The sequence below is a fragment of the Rhinichthys klamathensis genome, unplaced genomic scaffold (assembly GCF_029890125.1).
Source record: "Rhinichthys klamathensis goyatoka isolate OS25496 unplaced genomic scaffold, OSU_Roscu_1.1 h1tg000781l_1, whole genome shotgun sequence".
Lineage (NCBI taxonomy): Eukaryota > Metazoa > Chordata > Actinopteri > Cypriniformes > Leuciscidae > Rhinichthys > Rhinichthys klamathensis.
Genome location: NW_026607178.1, coordinates 1,446,849 through 1,468,710, shown reverse-complemented (window position 1 = coordinate 1,468,710; position 21,862 = coordinate 1,446,849). Strand labels below are relative to the sequence as shown.

At 38.0% G+C, this 21,862-nt stretch overlaps 2 protein-coding genes across 5 annotated transcripts; both read right to left on the bottom strand.

The window, feature by feature from the left end:
* On the bottom strand, positions 1–3,438 carry proca1 (protein interacting with cyclin A1). Its single transcript, XM_056243173.1, has 4 exons — positions 2,747–3,438; positions 2,503–2,635; positions 1,803–1,937; positions 1–1,701 (listed from the first exon to the last, which is right to left on the bottom strand). Exons 1-4 carry the CDS (start codon positions 3,276–3,278, stop codon positions 195–197), a joined length of 2,307 nt encoding a protein of 768 aa, XP_056099148.1. The 5' UTR covers positions 3,279–3,438; the 3' UTR covers positions 1–194.
* Positions 3,439–11,637: 8,199 nt separating this feature from the next.
* rab34a (RAB34, member RAS oncogene family a) lies at positions 11,638–20,525 on the bottom strand. 4 transcript variants are annotated; one of them, XM_056243181.1, is made up of 11 exons: positions 20,297–20,525; positions 19,626–19,689; positions 19,418–19,509; positions 19,276–19,344; positions 18,763–18,864; positions 18,613–18,677; positions 17,544–17,595; positions 17,096–17,177; positions 16,831–16,924; positions 12,580–12,687; positions 11,638–12,316 (listed from the first exon to the last, which is right to left on the bottom strand). In XM_056243181.1, exons 2-11 carry the CDS (start codon positions 19,677–19,679, stop codon positions 12,249–12,251), a joined length of 786 nt encoding a protein of 261 aa, XP_056099156.1. In that variant the 5' UTR covers positions 19,680–19,689; positions 20,297–20,525; the 3' UTR covers positions 11,638–12,248. The 4 variants fall into 4 exon arrangements, with proteins under 4 accessions (XP_056099156.1, XP_056099157.1, XP_056099158.1 ...); XM_056243182.1 differs by having other exon boundaries at positions 16,831–16,921; XM_056243183.1 differs by having other exon boundaries at positions 19,276–19,341.
* Between the last annotated feature and the right edge of the window lie 1,337 nt (positions 20,526–21,862).

Sequence of the window (21,862 nt, the reverse complement as noted above, 5' to 3'; positions counted from 1 at the left end):
TGCTCTTATTTACTTTATTCAGAAATCATGTCGAGAAACACATGCTTTATAAAATTGATCTGATCTGTCAGTCTACCATCAATGGAGCTATAAAAACAGAGTAGGTAAAAACATGCTGCTTATTAAAACAGATTTGCTGCATATCATAAGGCAGGCTAGAAGATAAGGTCACACCATGTGGAGCTTATTGAATTTCACTCTCTCTTAAATTTTCCACGCTTTTCTCTGTTTCCTCGCTCTCTGTTTCTCTTCATTTTCGTGTTCCTAGGTCTGCGGGTAGCCATGGACGGAGTGTTAGTCTGTAGAAGGGGAAACATTGATGCCGTATTTATCTCAGGATCCTTCAACTGAAACGCAGTGTCCTTTTCCATCAGGTTGGGGAGGGGTGTTGTGTCTGCAACGTCAGGCAAAACCGCTTCATAGCAGATTTTGATTACACGCCTTCCACTTCTTCCCTTGGTGTCCTTCAAACTTTGTTGTCCGTTTTTTGTTGATGATGATGTGAAGCTTTCCATTGGGTTTTCAAGTCGGTCTAACCCCAGCCTCTCTGGCATGTCAGTTGGCCCGACAGTCGCAGAACTTGTGAACAATAGAAGATCCTGAGAGCTAATAACATGAGGGGGTTCTTCTGTAGAGGAAGCAATGATTTTCCTCATTCTTTTTCTTCCTTCTCTCTGCCTTGAACTTGGCCTTCTGGTTCTGACAATGGGTGTTTTTTGTGTAGTGACTACAGGGCCCTTTTCTTCTGTGTACGGTGTACTTTGCATCGCCTCCTTTCTTACAGTATCACCGGGACTTCCGGTTGTTGGCGTTGCGAGGGTAACGCCTGCGGTCGGACTTGTTGAGAGCGTTTCTTTCTTGAAATAAGGTTGGGTGACTTCTGTGAACGGATTGTTTTTTCTTTGCTTTTTCTTCCCGCCTCTTTGTCTGAGCTTAGCTCTGATCTTATCACGGACAGCGATGTCTGCTGTAGGAGAGGAAGAGGCTAACTCTGTGTCATTTACTCGTCTGTACTCTAGAATCTCTGGTTCTTTATCTGGCTTTATTGAAGTGGTAATGCCAACAACATCCTGATTATCACTCATTGTCCTCTGAGGATCATCTCTCATCATCTTATTAGAAAGCGGCCCGTTTCCTACAGAGTCTAGCTCAGTGTTCATGAAATTGTTTTCTTTAATGCTAAACCGATTCATCTTCGCTGATTCCTCCATGAAGTTGTTCTTACCCATGACCTCTTCTGTTTGACCGGTCGGCGGCGGCGCGCTGGCCGTTCCTTCATCGACCTTTAAGACGGCGTCAAGTTTTTTATCCTTTTTCCTGCCTTTACCCTTCCCTCTTTTCTTCTTGTTCTCTTTTTTCTTTTTCCCGGAATTTTTCTTCCTCTTCTTCTCTGACGCCTGAGTTTCTCCTTTAGCTGTGTCCGTGGACGAGCTTTGCGAGGTGGAGACTGTGGCGAGGACTTTAATGAAATCCTCTGCAGCTGTCACCACATTTGTAAGCGAGGGCTCCTCAGGGGCGGCGGTCTTTGATTCAGAGAATGTCGACTGTGTTGTACTTTCAGTCTTGTTCTGACTTTCTTCGTCTGACTGTTTCTCCTTGTGAGGAGCGATAGACAATACGTCAATGACATCAATCCCCCCGAAATCATACGGGATCGATTCTTTAATCACTGCAATGGGAACTCTGTCATACTTTTTACACCTTTATGATGGAGAAAAGAGTAAGAATTGCATTAATTTGGCTGCTGGAGAGTATACCGGAGCATAAAGAAGAATTTACAATTCCTGGAATTTTATACTTACACCCCATACCAATGACGCTCAACACACTGCTCTTCAAATGAGAATTCAAAGCAAGGCGCTTCGATCACATTAAAGAAGGCCTGTCCGACCACTCGGGATGAAGTGTCATTTACAAGTCTTAGGCATTCCTTTAAGCTGTAAGAAGCACATATAAATATGGAGATCATTTCAAAATGTTTGATTTTTGAGCATTTTCACATTAAGATAATGCAGATGTAAATCTCACGTTTAAACAAAAGTTTAATTTGAAAACATACAAAAAAAAAGTGGTAATCTGCTGCAATCATTAATTTGATTTGATTTCTACCGGATCTAACCCTTAAATTTAGTTTTGCTGGTGTAACCTAATCCTAATGTATAATATGTTGATTGTAATATATAAATTGGCGTTGAATAACATTGAGTTAATTTAACTTAAGTTATCTGGACATTTTAGGTTAACTTTTCTTTCACTGTAGGTAGTAACATCATCAAGATTTTAGGTTAAAATGTATAATTTTGCATAAGTGTCCCGTTTATTTTTTTATCATTTTAATCACCTTTTAGCCTTACCATTAAATAGTTAAAAAACACTAACATTTCAATGTGTCTCAATTTTTTTTTTTAAAGTAGTTTTAAAAGAAGTAGGCCTATAGCATGCATGCTGCAGGACAGTGCTGTCAGCTATCAAACTTGCATATCTGGACCACATTAAACTTACGCATTGTCGCAGTCGCAGTGGCTAAGGGAGTGCCATTTGAAGTTGGTGTATCCATAGTTGGAGGAGAATGCGTGGATGATGTATGGGCAGTGATCATGGACGCGGCAACATTTGTCGGTCTCTTCGAATTCGCCTGGAGGTAAAAAATCACATGCACTATTACAAAATGACTAAACACCTGCTTACAGTCCGAAAATTACAATCTCTACACATTACACAAGTAAGTGAATTAAAATCAACTCACCTAACTGTTCATAACGATCCGCGATGTTTCCTGCACCACACCAAAGTGTCCCGGGATAAGTGAAGCCTCGCTTGGTTCGCGTCTTTTTATTGTTCGCTCCATCAGAGTTCGGCTCTTTTGCTTGTTTTGTTTTCGCGATCACGTTTCTGTCGCCTTTAGATTTCAACTTGTTACAGTTCGCCTTCGCTTCGGACACCCCAGTCAAACTCATCTTTAAATCGGAGCTCATTTGGTTTCTTAGACCAAGTCTGCAAACATGCATGAAGGATTTAACTTGCATTTCGTTTTGGATCACAGAGCAGTCGACCAGGCTGCCCTCGGAGTCATGCACAGAGCGAACCTCTTCAGCTCCATCCGTAACCTGGTGAAGGTGATACTCTCCGACAACTGAACTTTTGGCGCAAAGAGTGTTGTTGAGCATGTAAAAGAGCTCTTTGCTCTCTTTTTCGGAATCTAAAGATTGGCTTAAGAATTCGCCTTTAACAAAGTTCCTGTCTAGATAAGACAGGAACACGAAAAACACGGACCACATCGCGGCGGGCGGCACTTCAGCACCACGGAGACTCAGACAGCACCTTGTCCTCTTCTGTTCAGCGAGGACCGGCTTCTAGTCTGCCGCCCGCGGCCGGGGATTCATATATTACCGGTCAATAATGGGAGGGGTCTGTCATTTAATTAACCCTTTCGTCCTCCAATGAACTTGAATAGCATACCACATGTGCATCTGTTTTCTCCTCCTTTCGTCTCTGTGGCAAGTGAACAATGATTGCCCATTTTTCATGCAAAAACCTTTTATATTTGCAAAAGGCAAATTAGTTTTTATCGTATTTGCGAGAGCAGGCAAAAAAGGAACAAACAAAAGGGTGTTTGTTTTGTTTATTTTTAAAGTAAATCGATGCTTTGTTGAAACCACATTTTGTGTTAGGCTATTTTTTTTTATATATTTATTCAATTAAAGGACAATAGAAAGCTAACATTTCAATTGCAAGCATAAAACAATGCACAAGGCATAAGAATTACAAGTATCTAAAGGACATTTAGGCATGAACTCATAGGCTATATGTGGCATATGTGTTTTCAAACAACCTTTCATTAACCACAAAAGTTAGATTACAACGCGCCCACATCGCGTAGCCTATAGACTTGTGATCAGTATCTTATAGTCATTATTTATCACGTTTAAAACGTTTTAAGATATTGTTGTGCTATAGGCGCGGATAAATTGGAACATAGCCATATTGATAGAATGATTGATTTTTGACCTCCTGAAAATCATTACGTGCACAGAGGTAGCCTACAAACAATCATATCACGTCATATTTACAAATAGTCCTATAGCATATTTTTTAATTAAATGCAAACATATTTTGAATGCAATGTTCTTTTTTCATTAACCTGTTTGTTGTGTGCACGATCATCATTATAATGTAATCCCAATGAATGAAGGGTGTAATGGATATCTGTGTTTTGACCGCAAGTAACCCCATCGCTCCCCACACCTCGAGATTTACTTTGGTGACGCAGCGAGGAGGAGGTTCCTTTGGCGCTTTCCATAGTAACAAGAGATGGGGTGATTCTTCCGACCCAACGAGATTGGGCATTCTAGTTTCACAAAAGGAATGGGTAGTGACCTAATTTGGAACAGTGGGCTTTTTCAATGCAGACCAACGAAGATCTCCACGCAGTTATTGAACATCAGTCAGTCAGTCTTTTCCTATGGTTACCTATGGAGATCTTAACTTTGGGACTTTAATGGTCGCAGGCGCCAGCAAAAAGGGGGGAATGCACGTTTGTACAGGCTCAATAGATTTGCAATTACATGTCTGCTGCGATCAAGCAATTAAATATTTAGTTTTCCAGTGCTGTTTTTTGTTTATTAAATAAAAAAGAAATAAAGAAAAGAACAAATAAAGATGATATGATTAAAATTCTCTGAGATTAATTTTTTGCAGAAATATGTTATTATTAGTTAGCATATACTTAGCTAATTGGTGTAACATTGTTGAAAGGGGTTCAAACAACGAACCAAGAAAATAATAATAATATAAAAAGGAATTTGGTATGTGCAAGCCCAAATGCAAAAATATTTATGGTCGGCTTTCAAATAGCTCCCACTGATTCCAACAGTGGGCTTTGGCAAGGAAATCGGATTGGTGGGGGTGGAAACAAATGATGTAAAATCAGCAGAGGCAACATGCGACATTGTTGGAAAATCTGCACGATGTATTATTAATTTAATTCTCATTAAAGACCTTTGCCAGGATTTTAATCACTGCGTGTTTTACATACCTGACGAATTGCTATTTCATCAAAACTCACTGTGCAATTTAGAAACACCACATTTTTTTTCATGTTTATGATACAGTAGCACATTTCTCTCAGTTCTTGCAGCATAAATCTATAAAAGTTGCCAGTTAAAGTGAAAACACCATATGAGACCAATATTAAAAACCATACTATTCAATTGCATACAATTCCATAGCATCATAATTTCGATCTTTTGTGGATTGTACTGTAAGCTATACCTGCCAAATGAGGTCCAATTCATTGGAATCAGGCGCCTCCTGGCACCTTTCACATAAAGATGCTTAGCCGTCTGATTATGGATTTCACTGTTTTTTAAACAACCCACCAATATCGAAACCGTAAAATCTTGTAATAAGTTCAACGGTATTCACCTATATTTCTGCTTATCTCCCCTCCTTCAAATTTCATGACTTTCCACTGCTGAAGAACTATCCTACTGTCTTTTTTCTGCAAGAAGATCTATTGTTTGAGGAGTCTTAAATTGTTAAGAGTGTATTGTGGGTAACCCTCACTCTTTCTGAATCTGTTAGGTATAGCCTATATTTTTGCTTGGTTCTTGATCACCGCAGTGACAGGGGTCGGCGACACTACTGTAGGACCTCGGCTGAAATCGCGGAGGGATATTATTTCTTCTTCATGTATAGCACTCCGGTGCAGGGCTCGCAACCATGCTCGCAACACAAGTGAGAATGCAGATTGATATCCTGATGATATGAAGGGAGCATTCAGTCCGATTGGTCATATGGGTCAGTAGCGCAACTATAATGTATTGGGCATTTCCTATTAAAACACATCCTAAATGTATGGGTCCATAATTTGATTTATTTAGGCCAATATATAAGGAACATTGCGCAGGAACAATCCACTTGTTTGCCGCGAGACAGTTTAACCCCGTCAGACCCTGCGGTGCGGTCATTGGAATGGAAATCATGGTTTTTGGTTTTAAACCAATAAAATGTTATGTTTTTATTATATGAGTAATGCCTGGTCACTGATTGGTCTCTGATAAACCAATCACAATGAAAATATATGACACAATGAATATATATATATATATATATATATATAAATGATGTTGATGTTTTATGAATATTAATGTTAATTAAATAAATATTAATATAATTGTATTTATGTCTTTAAATTGACCATAAACTGTCCATCAAATTTTCATTGGTTTTAGTGAGCAACAGCCACAGTGGATGTGAGATGAATGAATACACAGCAACACACACACTCACACCCTGATGTATTGATGCTTTAATGCACACAATAATATATTCAAAACAACCAGCAAATATACATAAACACATCCACATACTGTAACATGGACTGAATCACGATGATGGATTCCACTTTATCAGCTTAGCAAAGCTTTTAAACTTTCGGACTTCTTCGTGTAAATCACAGGCCAAGCGCCGATGAGTCTTTACCGAGTTTTCACATTAGTTGCCTTGCAGATGCTAAACAGAAACACCTTTAGGTTACTTGGTGACAAAAGAATTTCGATTTGAAATAAATTCTGGTAAAATTCATTCTGAAAGCTGATCTACATATATTCATAATTAATTATAATCCGTTGTAATTCATTTTGTATATATATGTACACATTTGGGCTGTGTATTTCCCTTTATTTAAATATTTATAATTGATCATAGAGCGTTAAGATTAATTTAATATATTCCCCTTTTGAGTTAATTTGCTAATACACACAAATACACATACTCAGATTCACCCACTGTTGAACCTGAACTTCTGCAACTTGTTGTCTTAGAGAATCGCTTTCAGAAGTGCTAGCATTTGGTGCCTCATGTGAATATACCGACACTTGCTGAGTGGCCGCTCGTGGTTTCGGGTAAGGAACAGGAGTTTTCGACAACCCAAGATGCTTTCTCATTCTCTCTTCTTTAGAGGTACGCTTACTCTCCTCTGCTCGGATTAACACAACCAATTCAGCGAAAGTGGGTGGCCGGGTTCCGCTCTTCCCTAACTGAAGGCTGTCAATGAGACCATTATCCCAACATCCCCTCATAAACTGTTTCAAAAGACAATGGTCATGATCTCCCTCCGCGATGCCTCCCCTCTTAATCGTCGAACTTAGAAGAACTTGCAACCGGTGCAAGAAATCTGACGACTTTTCACCTTGGTTCTGTAGAGTGCCCATAAACTTGGCCAACAGTTCGTCACCATCCTCTACTGAACCATACACTGATTCTAGTAACTCAAGGTACACCGCAGGCGAAGCTGGATGTCGCACATGCTTCACTACGTCTGCGGCAGGAGGCAATAAGCTATCTAAGATCCTACGTACCCTTTGTAAATCGGAAATGGCCGGATCACTTAGCAGGAGCTCTACACTTACTCGCCAAGTGTCAAAATCAGGTTCATTTGGAGGGCGCGGGAACCTCCCTGAGAAATTCCTAAGGCGAACTGACGTTTGCTGAAACATCGCAGCATCAGCCGACTTCACTATGTGCTCTACTACCATCCTTTGAATAGCCGGTGGGTCTACAACGTTCATGGGGAAACCAGGGCTAGTAGTCACTGTGACACCATCAACGGTGGTCTCTGGATCTGGGGAGACCATATGGGCCATCCGTCTCTTGGTTGGGCTTTTGGATTCTAAAATTCCCATCCCTACTGCTTCTGTATTGCTGAAATCATCACAGCTCACTTTTCGCGGTTTTTCTGGAGTACTTTCTGGTTACAGACGCTAGCCAGAGCACGTATCTGGAACATAACGCTTGGGTCCGAAAGGCATCCCAGAGTTAAGGGTAACATCGCCATTAAGTTCAGCATCGCAGAGTTGTGAGCATACTCTACAATAGCCTGCTGATGGAACTCGGAAGTTTGGTCATCAATTATCAAATTGCTCTTAATTGAGCCGTACTTTTGCAAAAAAGTTTACTAGCTCTTCGTCTACCTCGGTCAACGTGAGGCCTGAATTGCATGCAACCAACAAAACTTTATAACATCTTACTTTTTTTCTACATTCTTATTGCATATAGATGTTCTTTTCAAAATCTTCAACACTATTTCAACACTTGTTCACAAACTCTAGTTCATAAGTATGGTTAAAATATGTTTTATGTTACTTCAGTCCATTGTGGACATGTAGAAAATCTAATAAAAAATTAATTGGCAAATTGTTTTATTTTTTAGATTAATTTCTATGTTGAAGAAGTAAAGAAGAACAGTTATCAGTTGTATGCAAAGTGACCCATGCACATTTTGTTTTCAACCACTAAAATTGTATCCAATTGACCGAATTTACTCATGAAGCCGCATTAAGATCTCCATATCTCTGGGATTGAAGGTCAATAATTGATTGAAGGTCCATACAGTGTCTTTAAAATGAAGATACCACAAGAAATGTTTGTTAAAAACCAAAAGATAAAAGAAGATTAAGATATCTTTAATACTTCTTGAGTTACAGGCATGCTAACTTGGGTCAAGTGCTTTTTCCCATTTGGAACGGTCACTGTTGGCATATAATGCAACAGAGATTGCTAAAGTCAACAGTATTAACTAATAGACCTACCAATCTCTGTGTAAAAATAAAATAACAATGCCCGCATCTTTTTAAATCCATATTACCCCCCTGTAATTTGGCTCCAACTTGTCATTTTGACCCCACTCTACAAAAATAGTGGACTACTCAGTCGATATTGTGATATAAATATTTTATGTGATGGCCTCAGAAGTGGTCAAAGGGGTATTTTCAACATGAAATGTACAGAAAAATGTAGACCAAGGATGCTCAGTCAAATGTAGACTTCCCCAAAAAGTGCTTAAAACAGAGCTAAAAGTCATTAGCTTAGATTATTACAAACCAACCGCCAGAACAAATCACAGTGAAGAAGACTTGAGTGACGTTGATTTTTACTCAACTGTAAGATTTAAAAGTACATGTATCTGTCCGTTTAATAGTCTTTCTTGGTTGTTGCGACCAGAGAGCTCCTAGGCTGTTAGGCAAGGGAATTACCTTAAGGTACTGTGGTATATTATTTTATTATATTAACAACTGGAAGTTGTTTGAATTGTCCGTGGTGAAGAAGTCAGATAAGTAGGCTGTATTCAAATTGAGAATTTCCACAACAATATACATCCATTACATTTAATATTTTGGCTTTCATCCCTATTTATGTTTCTTTCTTCAGAAAAAATATGAACAAATTCAAAAAATTTGAGCCAGGGAATTGTCCAAAATTTGGTTAAATTGACCCATTGTTGTGAGTTATCAAACAGTCACAAGAGTTCTCATTGGATTATTTTAGGATATCCCATTAGACATATAAGAGGACAAATAGAATAAAAAATACTGTGTTATAAAAACAGTGACATTGTTTTAACAGTAATCGTCGTAACTTGGGGGGAAAACAGGCATTGAAGATTTCTCATTCTCATTACCTCATTATTTACTAAAATGGTGAATGTCTAAAGTAATCTTTTACACTGAGTAAATACAAACACTGCCAAGTGCCTATGAGTCTGGTTTGGAGCTAATGGATTACCCTGGAAGAGACATGCAAACGCCCCCTTTAGACTAGTTAAACTTGACATCAAATAGGCTAAATGTCGTTGCCAAGGTGAGTTTTAAGAAGTCTAGTGGTCTTTCCAGTTTGGATGTTTTAGCAAGTCCCCAAAAAAGAGAATACGGCTGGTACTTGTCTCTTATGGCACCAAACACAAAGGGACCAAAGTTTGCATGGCTTGATCCATCAAGACTATTGCAATTTACAGGTAAACAATCGCTCCTGTTGCATGCAAAACTTATAGTGTACAATGTACTTTATTGAATAACTTTAAAACTTTGTATCTTGAAGTCTGGAAGGTAAAGTAAGCATTGCTAGAATGTGATTGACAACCATGGGCTTTATTGTTTAAAGTCATTGATCTCAGTTTTCTGTTACTCCTGGTTGATCCATGCACTGTCAGATTGTGTAAAAGATCTTCTAAAACCATTCAAGAATGAGACCATTGACCTGGTGGCTGGAATAGATGCCATGGGCTTCATCCTCGGTATAAAACTTTCTGTTTTGTAGAGGGTGTGGGGTAAGACAGTCTGAACTCGAGAGATGATATTTTTAGCTCAGTTCACATGTTGCAGGAAAAGTAAATATAACTCCTGGGCAAATAGGCTAAATATAGAGTGGGATATACTCCATGGCCTGACTTAATGAAATGTATATATTAGCCTATCGAATCACAAGTTCGAGATGAATGAATAACTAAAAAACAGTTTACTTTAATTTTTTACTTTCTCCTCCAATTTCAGGGTCAGCTGTGGCCATGACTTTAGGAAAAGGATTTTTGGCCATTCGAAAAGCAAGACACTTGTGTGTTGAAACTTGCATTCAGGACTACAGCGACTACTCTGGAGTGCGTTTCCCGAAAGCATCGTTATCCAACTATGATCGCAATTTCCATTGAACTCTACTGGTAACGACGGAACTTGCGACCATAGTTGGCTTTGGGAAACGCACCCCTGGACGAGAGAAACGCATGGAAGTGCATGTTGATGTGTTAAAGCCAGGTACTGATGTGCGTAAACTCGTATATGTCACTATAATGCCACTCTTAAAAATAAAGATTCCAAAAGAGTGTTTTCGCAGCAATGCCAAGGAAGCATTTTAGTTCCTCAAAGAACCTTTCGGTGAACAGTTCTTAAAAGAACCATTTTCTTAGTTTGAAGAACATTATCTAAAGAACCTTTTTCCACTATAAAGGTTCTTCATGGAACCATCAATGCCAATAAAGTTCTTACTTTCGAAACTGGTTGATAATGGAAACAGAAAAATCTAATTAGATATATTTTTTAAATGTAATGTTTGCACTGCAGTGTTTTATAAATTATCGATTAGCTCTGCTGTCCTATTTTACTATATAATCCCATTGTACTACATAATGACTACAGAACTGTGTATTCAACCATTTTTCCATCAATGACATCTAGTTCTATAACAGTAAAATGGGAAATTCTGAGATGTGTTACGATATAACTTTTAATTTAACTTTCTAACTTTATTACTAACTTGAAAATGGTAAAAAATCAATAATGATGAATTTAATGTTAATGAAACATTAATTAAACAGTATTAATACAGGGTTTGTGCAGGTTTTATGAAGATGAATTTAAGAATTTTTAAAGTCCTTTTTAAGACCAATTGTAAAAATGTAAAGAATAAATTGAAGGGAAAACAATACGTCAATATGTTCCCTAAATGTAAATGTCAAAGGAGAAACACAATGAGCAAAAAGCATAAACTTTAAAAAGACTTAATTTTGCATTTGTATCTCAAGTAAATGAATCTTGATTTAAAGATGTTTAGATATTTGTATTGGAGACAGGGCATAAATACTGAGGAAGATATTAATTTTTTCCCATGCATGGAACCTTTAATGGCATGGCATTATAAACTCTTTTTAAGACATTTTTAAGGCTTTCATTTCTGTAAGGGTGAATTAAGACCTTTTTAAGACCCGCAGAAACCCTGTAACATGGCAATACAGTTAATATTAGGACTTTTGGAAAAAACAACCTCTTTAATTTATTGTGAGAGGTTTTTAAATAAATAAACGGCTCATTTAAGAAAAAGGAAAAGCATTTTATTTAGAATAAAAATGTCAATCACAGAAAGCTATACGTATACATATCCTAATACTTATAAAGTCTTTACAGCAAAATTCATTTTGAAGCTATATGAATGAATTCCTATATAACTTAAAGATAAATGAACCTTTTAATAAACAGGATTCTTTATATAGAAAAATACAGTTATCACTGTTTATTGCTTTTTGTGCAACTCATGCATGATCCTCTTGTGTACCTTGTGTAAAATCACTGCTGACGGTAAACTAAGCAAAAATGTGAAATAAAAAATGTCTTTGTAATTAACACAATATAATAATTAATCACTGATAACTATTATGCATAAATTGTGCATAGAAGTCTTGGGAAAACAGAATACCGCCTTTGCCACAAAAAATGCAAACCTCAGGTTGTCCAACAAAGGAATGTTTTCTTTTACCCAGCGGATATTCAGTTACACCCTATGAATAATAAACCACACTGTTGTGGTTGTCCATCCCACTCTTTATATTCTCCCTATGTACGTACATGTAAGTTTGCGTGCATGTTTTGCGTTGGTACCCTATTTTTTTGGTGCAAATGTTTGCATTTTCACAATGCCAGTCTTTACTGACAACAGTTAGGCTGTTTCTTCTTGGAAGTTGCATACAGGTTATTTGAGTTGCTGTTGATTTCTGTGTGGATAAAAAAAAAGTTTACATGTTTTATTTAAATGCAAATGCAATATTCATTATATGTACTATTCATCAGTCCACGTTGTTCTACAGAAAACCATTGTTTCATAACCTTTTATAAAAATGTAATAACTTTTTCATCCTTTGAAATGACTTTCTTTAATGAATTCAGGCAACCCAGACAAGGAACCAATAATGTCATTGCCAACTTTTCATGATGCAATCCAATTCCATGGATATAATAATGTCCTTATTGTACTTACGAACAACTTCCCCAATCCGTCTAGATCCACTTTTCTCCAGTTCTGCCAGTACATTGGCCTCAAATGTTAAAGACGCCACTCTGAAGAAAAACTCTCTCACATTCTCCCCTACAGTCACAAAAACAATCATTTAACAACATTAACAGTAGCAACGCTGATCTTAGGTTTCCCAAATACTTAAAGTCCCTGTAAAGGCAATTCCAAAAAAAAAATTCTAAACCCATTATAAATGTTAGAAATGTATTGCTAAAACACAAAGACTGTGAACTGTGAATTACTGAATTGTGGAGTTAGACCGTTAAACAGTTTTTCACCATTGCTATTTTCCGGATTTTTTGGGCGGGGCTAAAACGGGGCTCGATGACGCACTGGGGCCCCTGAGCTCCTGGACACGCCCCTACTTGATGACGCACTGAGGCCACTCAATCGCGACTTACTGTCAGTACTAATAGTTACTACAGCCTACAGTTTGCTAGCTAGCTATGCCTTCGACACGGAAATGCGTAGGCTACTACCTGGATGCGATCATGTACAAAACAGATCGGTGTCTTTATTTAAATTTCCTAAAAACGATCACATCAAGAAGAGGTGGATTAATTTTGTGAAGAGCCAACCTTAATGGACAGCTGAGGATCACCGCCAACACCCGCCTCTGTAGCGATCATTTTACACGGGATAGTTTTATAAACTTTCGTCGGAGACAACTGGGATTCACTGATAATCCGCTGTTACTCGTGAATGGGGCCGAACCGACTATCTCCCGCCTCGGCCTTCATCTCCCCGTCCCGAAAGCAGTATCACAAATATCACCGTCGGCAGCTTTCCCACGAGTGGGCGTGGTTTCAGCGCAGCCAGCGGACACGCCCCCAGCGTGAGAGCAGAGAATACTGCTCATTTTTTCAAGATTTTGATAGCTTATTTTATGTACTTTAGATCCAATACCAACTTTAGATCCAATACCAACTAAATTTCTGAAAGAAGTGTTACCTGTAGTGGAAGAGCCTCTTCTTAATATTATTAACTCGTCTTTATCTTTAGGTCATGTTCCAAAAATATTCAAGCTGGCAGTAATAAAACCTCTCATTAAGAAACCGCAATTAGATCCAAATAACTTAGCAAATTACAGACCGATTTCAAATCTTCCATTTATGTCTAAAATACTAGAAAAGACTGTGTCCGCTCAATTGTGCTCTTTCATGCAAGAAAATGAGATATATGAAAAATTTCAGTCAGGATTCAGACCGCATCATAGCACAGAAACTGCGCTAGTTAAAATTACAAATGATTTACTTTTAGCGTCTGACCAAGGCTGTATCTCAATATTAGTTCTACTCGATCTTAGTGCTGCGTTTGACACTATCGATCATAAAATACTCTTGGATCGACTACAAATCTACACTGGTGTTCAGGGACAGGCATTAAGCTGGTTCAGATCGTATTTATCAGACCGTTACCATTTTGTTTGTTTAAATGGGGAAAAATCGAAGATAACGTCAGTAGACTATGGAGTGCCGCAAGGATCGGTGTTAGGCCCTCTGCTTTTCTCAATATATATGCTGCCACTTGGTAATATTATAAGAAAACATGGAATTAATTTCCACTGTTATGCTGATGACACTCAATTATATATTTCATCACGGCCAGATGAAAACACTAACTCATCAAAATTGACAGAGTGTCTTAAAGATATAAAATGCTGGATGACGCATAATTTCCTGCTACTAAATCCAGATAAAACGTAGGTATTACTTGTTGATCCAAAAAACTATCCACAAAACCACTTACAATACAACTTTAATATAGAAGGATGTCCTGTTACTTTATCCTCTACGGTAAAAGACCTGGGAGTTATACTAGACCACAACTTGTCTTTCGAAAATCATAATTCATATGTTACAAGAACAGCCTTTTTCCATCTTTGAAACATTGCTAAATTACGTAACATGCTATCTGTTTCCGATGCAGAAAAGTTAGTTCATGCATTCATGACCTCGAGACTAGATTATTGTAATGCTTTATTAGCTGGTTGTCCTGCATCCTCAATAAACAAGCTACAGTTAGTGCAAAATGCAGCCGCTAGAGTTCTTACTAGGTCGAGAAAATATGATCATATAACACCAATTTTATCGTCTCTACGCTGGTTACCTATCAAGTTCCGTATCAATTACAAAGTACTATTACTGACCTATAAAGCCCTAAATGGTTTAGCTCCTGTGTATTTAATGGACCTTCTATCGCCCTACAATCCATCGCGTTCTTTAAGATCACTAAATTCGAGGCTTCTGGTCATTCCTAGGATATCTAAGTCCACTAAAGGAGGGAGGGCGTTCTCACATTTAGCTCCTAAACTCTGGAATAGCCTTCCTGATATTGTTCGAGGCTCTGACTCGCTGTCCCAGTTTAAAACTAGATTAAAGACGCATCTCTTTAGCCAAGCATTTACATAATGCCTACCTTTTATAATACTGCTGAATCAGATCAAATGCATTTAATACTATAAAACTTGAAGAGACTGTAGGTTATCTGTATAGGTTGCATAGTATTTGCAGTCATTACGTTCCTGTATATTGCGTGAATGACGGGTGGTTGGGCAGATATTGTGTTGCGGTAGGTAGTATGCCATACGGAACCGTTGTCCACTGAAACTGCCTATTCACGGACCAGTGGGGCTCGACAGCCTTAGTCAACGGGTTGGCGCGTATGGTTGGGTTGCGGAGAGATTGTGAGATTGTGGTTAGGTCTCAGCAGCAGGAGGGACTTAGAGGTCAGTAAGCTGGGCTGAGTTGAGTGGGGGACGGAGGGGGGGGATTTTGGGACGCAAGAGTCACTGTCTTCATGTTTTATCATTTACGCCTGTGTTATGGAAATCATCATTATGAACAGCAGCTACGCTAATTATTTTCCCTTTGCTTTTCTGCTGTTATCTCGGGACGCGAGTCCCGAGAAAATGGCGTTCGTCAGCTCCAGTTTGTATCCAGCCTCTCACGGAGACTTCAGATGCTCCAATCACAAAGCCTATGAAGTGACGACTCAACACGGGCGATATGGACTCTCTATGGTGGACGGCACTGATCCTCAACAACTCGTCTTAAGACCGGCGTGCATACTTGGACTTCCAAAAAATACTCTAAATGTTCGGATACAATCTGACTTGTATTGCTGCCCGAATCATGCACTGTTCCTTCGTTGGCCAGAGGAGAACTGGCCCCCCGACTGAGTCTGGTTTCTCCCAAGGTTTTTTTCTCCATTCTGTCACCTGATGGAGTTTTGGTTCCTTGCCACTGTTGCCTTGGCTTTTGGCTTGCTTAGTTGGGGACATTTAATATTCAATAATATTATTGATCTGCCTTACTTAAGGTGGACGTTGACGCAATTTCTTTTAGAAACAAACTTTGTTATATTGTTTTCATGTTATCACTGTGAAGCGCTTTGATACAATCTGTATTGTAAAAAGCGCTATATAAATAAAGGTGACTTGACTTGACTACTTGCTGGCTTTTTTTATCATTCAAATTTGGCTGGGTGGCTAATAACACATTTTTCTGTGGTGTGACAAACTCAGAACACATACTTAATTTTTACTTTACAGGGACTTTAATATGACTGCAAAATTGAAACTGCAAATCCCATTAAAATATACTACTCTATAGTATTGTCTCTAGTCAGTGTTGTGCCTGAAATCGTTCATGAACGCGTTCATATTTTGGGCTAACGTGAACTGAACGTACTGTACTGAACTCATTCATTCTGGCGTCTGTGAACGCACGCTCTCTCAGTTTAACTGGGTGCCAGATTTCTATAGAGCCTTCCAGGCGAAAACCCGGCTAAAACACGCGTAAACAGGCCTTAATATGTAGCGAAAAAAACACCCAATCTGGCAACACAAGCCACCAGTGTCGCACCGCCGCATGCGTCATCAAAACAAAAAGCAGCATGTAGTCGACAAAGCAGCGAGCGAGGAGGCGTCGTATGATTATTTAAACGAGTTTTATGACAAGGTCGGTGAGGATGGGAAAAATCTTACATTTCTGTGCAAACTTTGCCCGTCGATAAAATAATTGCTGTCTGTGGCAATAATAAAAAAATAAAAAAAGCTCGCAGCAACATATGGAAAAAAAGAACTATGAACTAGTTCATTTTTCGAAGTATGAACTATGAACTGAACTAGTTCATTTTAAAATTTGTGATCTGAACTTTGAACTAGTTGTAGAAAATGAACTTTCCCAACACTGTCTCTAGTTAAGAACTTACCAGACAAAGCGGACACAGCCCAGTACTCTGCTTTCATCTGATCTGCCAGTTTAATGGCATCCTGCTCAATTAGTGTATACTGTGCAGGAGACTGCAGGAAAGACACATTGGTTTGACATAAATATACACATATATTGAATTATGCATGGCCTCGAACTTTTAATATAAAACATAATTACGGAGTCATATATGCAACTTATTTACAATTTAAGAATTATAAAATAATATACAGTAATGTTGATATAAAATAAAAATGGTCACTCACACTCAGATCTTTCTTTGTGCCAACCAAGAAAAGCAAAACGCTTGTAGGATCATTCTCTTTCATTGCATCCTCTAGCCATTGCCTTTAGAAGAGGATGATACATTTCAATGTGCGAAGCAAGAATGAAATGGAAAAAATGATCTTTTCTTCCCTATTGTGATGTATATCCAAGTGATACAGCATCTTAAACTAGACAAAATGAAGGGCGGGACTTGATTTTGTCCTTTGGGCATTGATTGGATCGTGGTCGTTTTCTAATTGCTGTGATGTCATGATGTGAGTGACAGATTGCTCAACCCTCACACTGGTGCAAACGTCATCAGAAAAGAAATATTTTTGCGAGGGGGAGGAGACGTTAATGAAGGCATTTGAATAAAAAAATATATATTGATGCACGTGGATCAATCATTTGTAATAAAAACTGCAATATTTTGGGGGGGGAAATTACCTTGTATGCTCCAGTGAAGCTACATCCGTCAAATCAAACACAATGATTACAGCTGGAAACAGGAAATGAAAAAGAATATTAATCTCAAAATTGTATCTCAAAATTTAGGGCACAAAAATTTAGGGAAAAAAAAACTTATTCATTATGATTACTAACCAGAGTCATCACTAGGCCCATTTTAGGAGGGTTTTAGCCCCCCTAAATTTCCACCCAGCCCCCCTACAAATTTGCAATTAAGTCACTTAAGTCACACTAAAGGCCCGTTCACACAAAGCACGATAACTATAAAGATAACGATAAAGATAACTATATATGCGTCCACACCAACGACTGATAACGGTCTTTTTATTCTAAGCACGCGCGCGCCCGCGCTGCGGTTTCAAAGTGGACCTTTAAATTAGAATGGATTCTGATTGGCTGTCAGTGTTTTATCGTTCGACAGCTGGGAAAAAATCGTTCTGAAAGTGATCCCAACGATATCGTTCCTCATATCTTTATCGTTATAGTTGTGGTGTGAACTCTGTTATTCTTTAATATGGAGAACGATTTTTAGAATTATATCTTTATCGTTATCTTTATAGTTATCGTGCTTGGTGTGAACGGGCCTTAATTCGTGATTGAAAAAAAAACCTCATATGAAACCGTTCTGTTCTTCAATCCGTAGCAGCCAGCGTCAGAGGCAGAGGACAACGCGTGTGCATTTATTGATAGATTGTTATAATATCTGCATCTGTGTAGTTCTTTGTCATAAATGCAGTTTACATAATATGATGCGGGAGCAATTCAAGATGGTTTCTCATCCACTGTAAAATCTAGGCTTATTTATTTATTTTTGGCATAAGACTTTATGACTTTTCCTATTCTTGCTATAGTTCGTACTTCAGGGCAATAAAATTGCTAAAATTTGTTATTGTGCCCCCCTAATATTGAAATCCTAAAATTGCCCATTACTAACATTTATATTATGTTACATTAAATAATGTATTAAAATGAAATAAAAATATGAGTTAAAAAATGATATTGTTTGTTTGTATTATTTTATGTTATTTTCTGGTGAACCATTCCTTACCCTGAGCTCCTCTGTAGTATGTGGATGCAATGCATTTAAATCTCTCCTGTCCTGCAGTGTCCCACCTCAAAAATGAAAACAAAAAATATAGCTGTATAAATAACTTGTTCAGAAATAATTAGGCTGTCATAAAATGTGGGTCAAACTCACAGTTGTAGACTGAAGGGGACCCCAAGAACTTCAAACCTCTCCATCTCAAAGTCCACACCAATGGTGGCCTTGTAATTCTTGTCAAAGACATTTTTGCAAAATCTAAAGAAAAAAAAGTTTAAAAAGATTTAATTACTAGGTAACACTTTACAATAAGGTTTCATTAGTTATCAACTTTAGTTAACAAACTAAGAATTAACAATACTTCTACAGCATTTATTAATCTTAGTTCATTTTAACATTTATTAATACATTATTATAATACATTTTTATTTGTTCACATGAACAAACGATGAACGACTGTATTTTTTATTCATTTAACATTGACAAATTTGAATAAATACTGTAATAAATGTATTGCTCATTTTTAGTTCACGTTAGTTAATACATGAACTAATGTTAACAAATGAGACATTATTGTAAAGTGTTACCAATTACTATATTCAGCCCAACACTAACTAAAAGCAAGCTGACTGCTTTGACGTAATCAGTTAATTCTGCAACTTTGCTCACCTATTAATCAAACAGGTTTTCCCCACTGCCAGATCACCCACTACAATGACCTTGGAGATTTTAAACCTACTGGACAAAAAGCACAGGATAAAACAATGCTGCATAAACCACTCATTCAGCAAAACAAAAGATAACTTCTCACCCCACAGTTCCTGTCCTCTGCTGCTGACAGGCCGTCTTCACCTTGCTGTGGAATTCATTCTCTGTGTTCAAAGCAGCGCCTTTGTTGAAGCACTACAACAGGAGTGAATATTAACACTCATTACTTCAGGAAGCACTTGAGGAAATGGGCCACTGGAGGAATTTCAGAACAAGCACTACCATCAGTGCATTGCGTGTAAAACATGTACCTTAGTTAACTGGCCGATTATGCGGTCTTTTCGTACAGGGGGCAGTACACTCATGATGATGTTCCTGCAGGAGAACCACAAAGTTATGAATCACAGCTTGGCGTTTTGTAACACGGCACACACCATTCAAGAAGGAATGAGTAATGGCTAGTCCGAATGAGGCTCTAGAGAGGGAGACTTGCATGAATAAAATAAGGATATTTATTTTAGTTTAGCTTATAAATTTGACAACGCACATGTAAGAACTGGTTAGTTTTAAATAGTCGCCTAATTGGTCACTAAATAGCGGCATGGGTGATGATGACTCACTAATCTGTATTTCGTTAATCCCAAAGTCAATCTGAGAACAAAGAAAAACAGAACATTTGTGACAAAACGTTTTTGACCTTGTTTGTGGTGCCTCTTTTTTGTCTACTTTTGGTGTAATATGTGTAGCAATACACTAGGCTACACAGTCATATAAAGAACTCAGTAGCCTATATAAGATGTATTAAATACTGTAGCTACTTAATGAGTTTTATGACTGATGTACATAAATATTCCAAACGTCCCATATTAAGAACAAACGATAGGCCTACATTCTTTAATCCACCTTCATCTTCATTTCATCCTTCCAAAATCATACCCGTGCTCCGTAACACTGTTGCTACAAACAAACGTGTGCTTCTTACCTCAGGACGTTACTGTGAATGTAAAGCGCTCTCTTCCTGAGACAAAGAAGTTTGAAATGCTTTTATATGTTCAGTGCAAGAAAAAGAAAAACGAAAAGAAACTGGAGGGAGAGAAACATTCATCTATCGCCTACAGTTTCCAACTTTCTAAAGAAAACGGAAGGATATTCCGTCTCCGACCGACGGAAGCGCTGGGAACTGCATACAGATGAACCGTCTTCTCCAATCCCCCCTCCAATCTCTCCTCTCCAAAACCAGGAAAGAGGGATAGCAAACGCCCCCTACAGCCCCAGGGCGTCCGTGTACGGCACTATAAAACGGTTGTTACCGTGCATCCACGGTAATGTGGTTAACATGTCATTACATGTTATGACATGTTTGATAATCTGTTTTTAAAGGTAGGCCTTAAACACGCAAACGCTGCAAAAAATGCCATAGCCTATATATTTTTATTCTCTCTTTTTTTTTAATGCGTTTAGAAACGTTTTGCGCTCAATTAACATGTTTGTTTTCATTATTTTTTGTCATCCCTTGCAAAATCCCTTGCATAGTGTTTTTAGGCCTATACTATGCAGCATTCAAAAGTTTGGGGTCAGTAAGATATCATAATAAATTAAATTTTATTCACCAAGGATGCATTTGATTATTCAAAAGTGACAGTAAATACATTTATAATGTTACAAAAATATATAAATTAACATTCATATATAGGCTAATATTATAATATATAGCCTAATATTATGCAGCCTAATATCGCAGTTCAGCTATGCAAAGAAAGATGTGTGTATGCATGTGTGAATTTATGGAATGAATTTATAGAATAGAATTAGCATGATTAGAATGAATGTTGGAATTATAAACTGCAACATATGTTGTTTTTGTTAGAGAAATGTATTTGTTAGCAAAATGGTGGAGTACAATATTGTCCCCAGACCTATTTGAGGGTTTCCCGACAAAAACCTTTAGCGCCACCATCAGATAGGCTACATTTTTTGTAGACTACTTTCATCTCCTTATAACTTTGTATTAAAAATAAATTTGCGTATAAATGTTTGTCTGTCCAAGATATGGTCCAGCTAATGTGCACGTGTAGAGTAAACAAACAGTCGATGCAGCAAAGAAAAATGCGATTGGATCTTTTAATTGCCATATTGATGGTTGCGATTTCTCCCATTGTAGCCTATATACAAGTGGACCGTCTTTCTCTCCTGTTGTAATGTAGGCTTAGGCTACCTGTTCAAGTTAAGGGCTAGTATAGGGCCAGGCCTACCACTTTTTTTTTTCAGTTCTCAAACACAAGCGCTAATGCTTTTTCCACAAGCTAGTCACCTCGCGAGGTTTAATTTTGCCTGTCTAGTAAACAGAGATCCTGGGTTCGAATCCCAGCGGTGCCTTATTAAATATGCGCTCATAATGAACAACAATCGCGAAAGGACATCCGCATCTTGCAATCCATTGGGGAAATCGGAGGATTTTGTGAAATCCGGGGATCCCCCTTACTTTGGGATTTTTGGGCTGTTTTTTGGAGACTATGACAGTGCGTCTGCATTTTCAACCAGGCTTCAT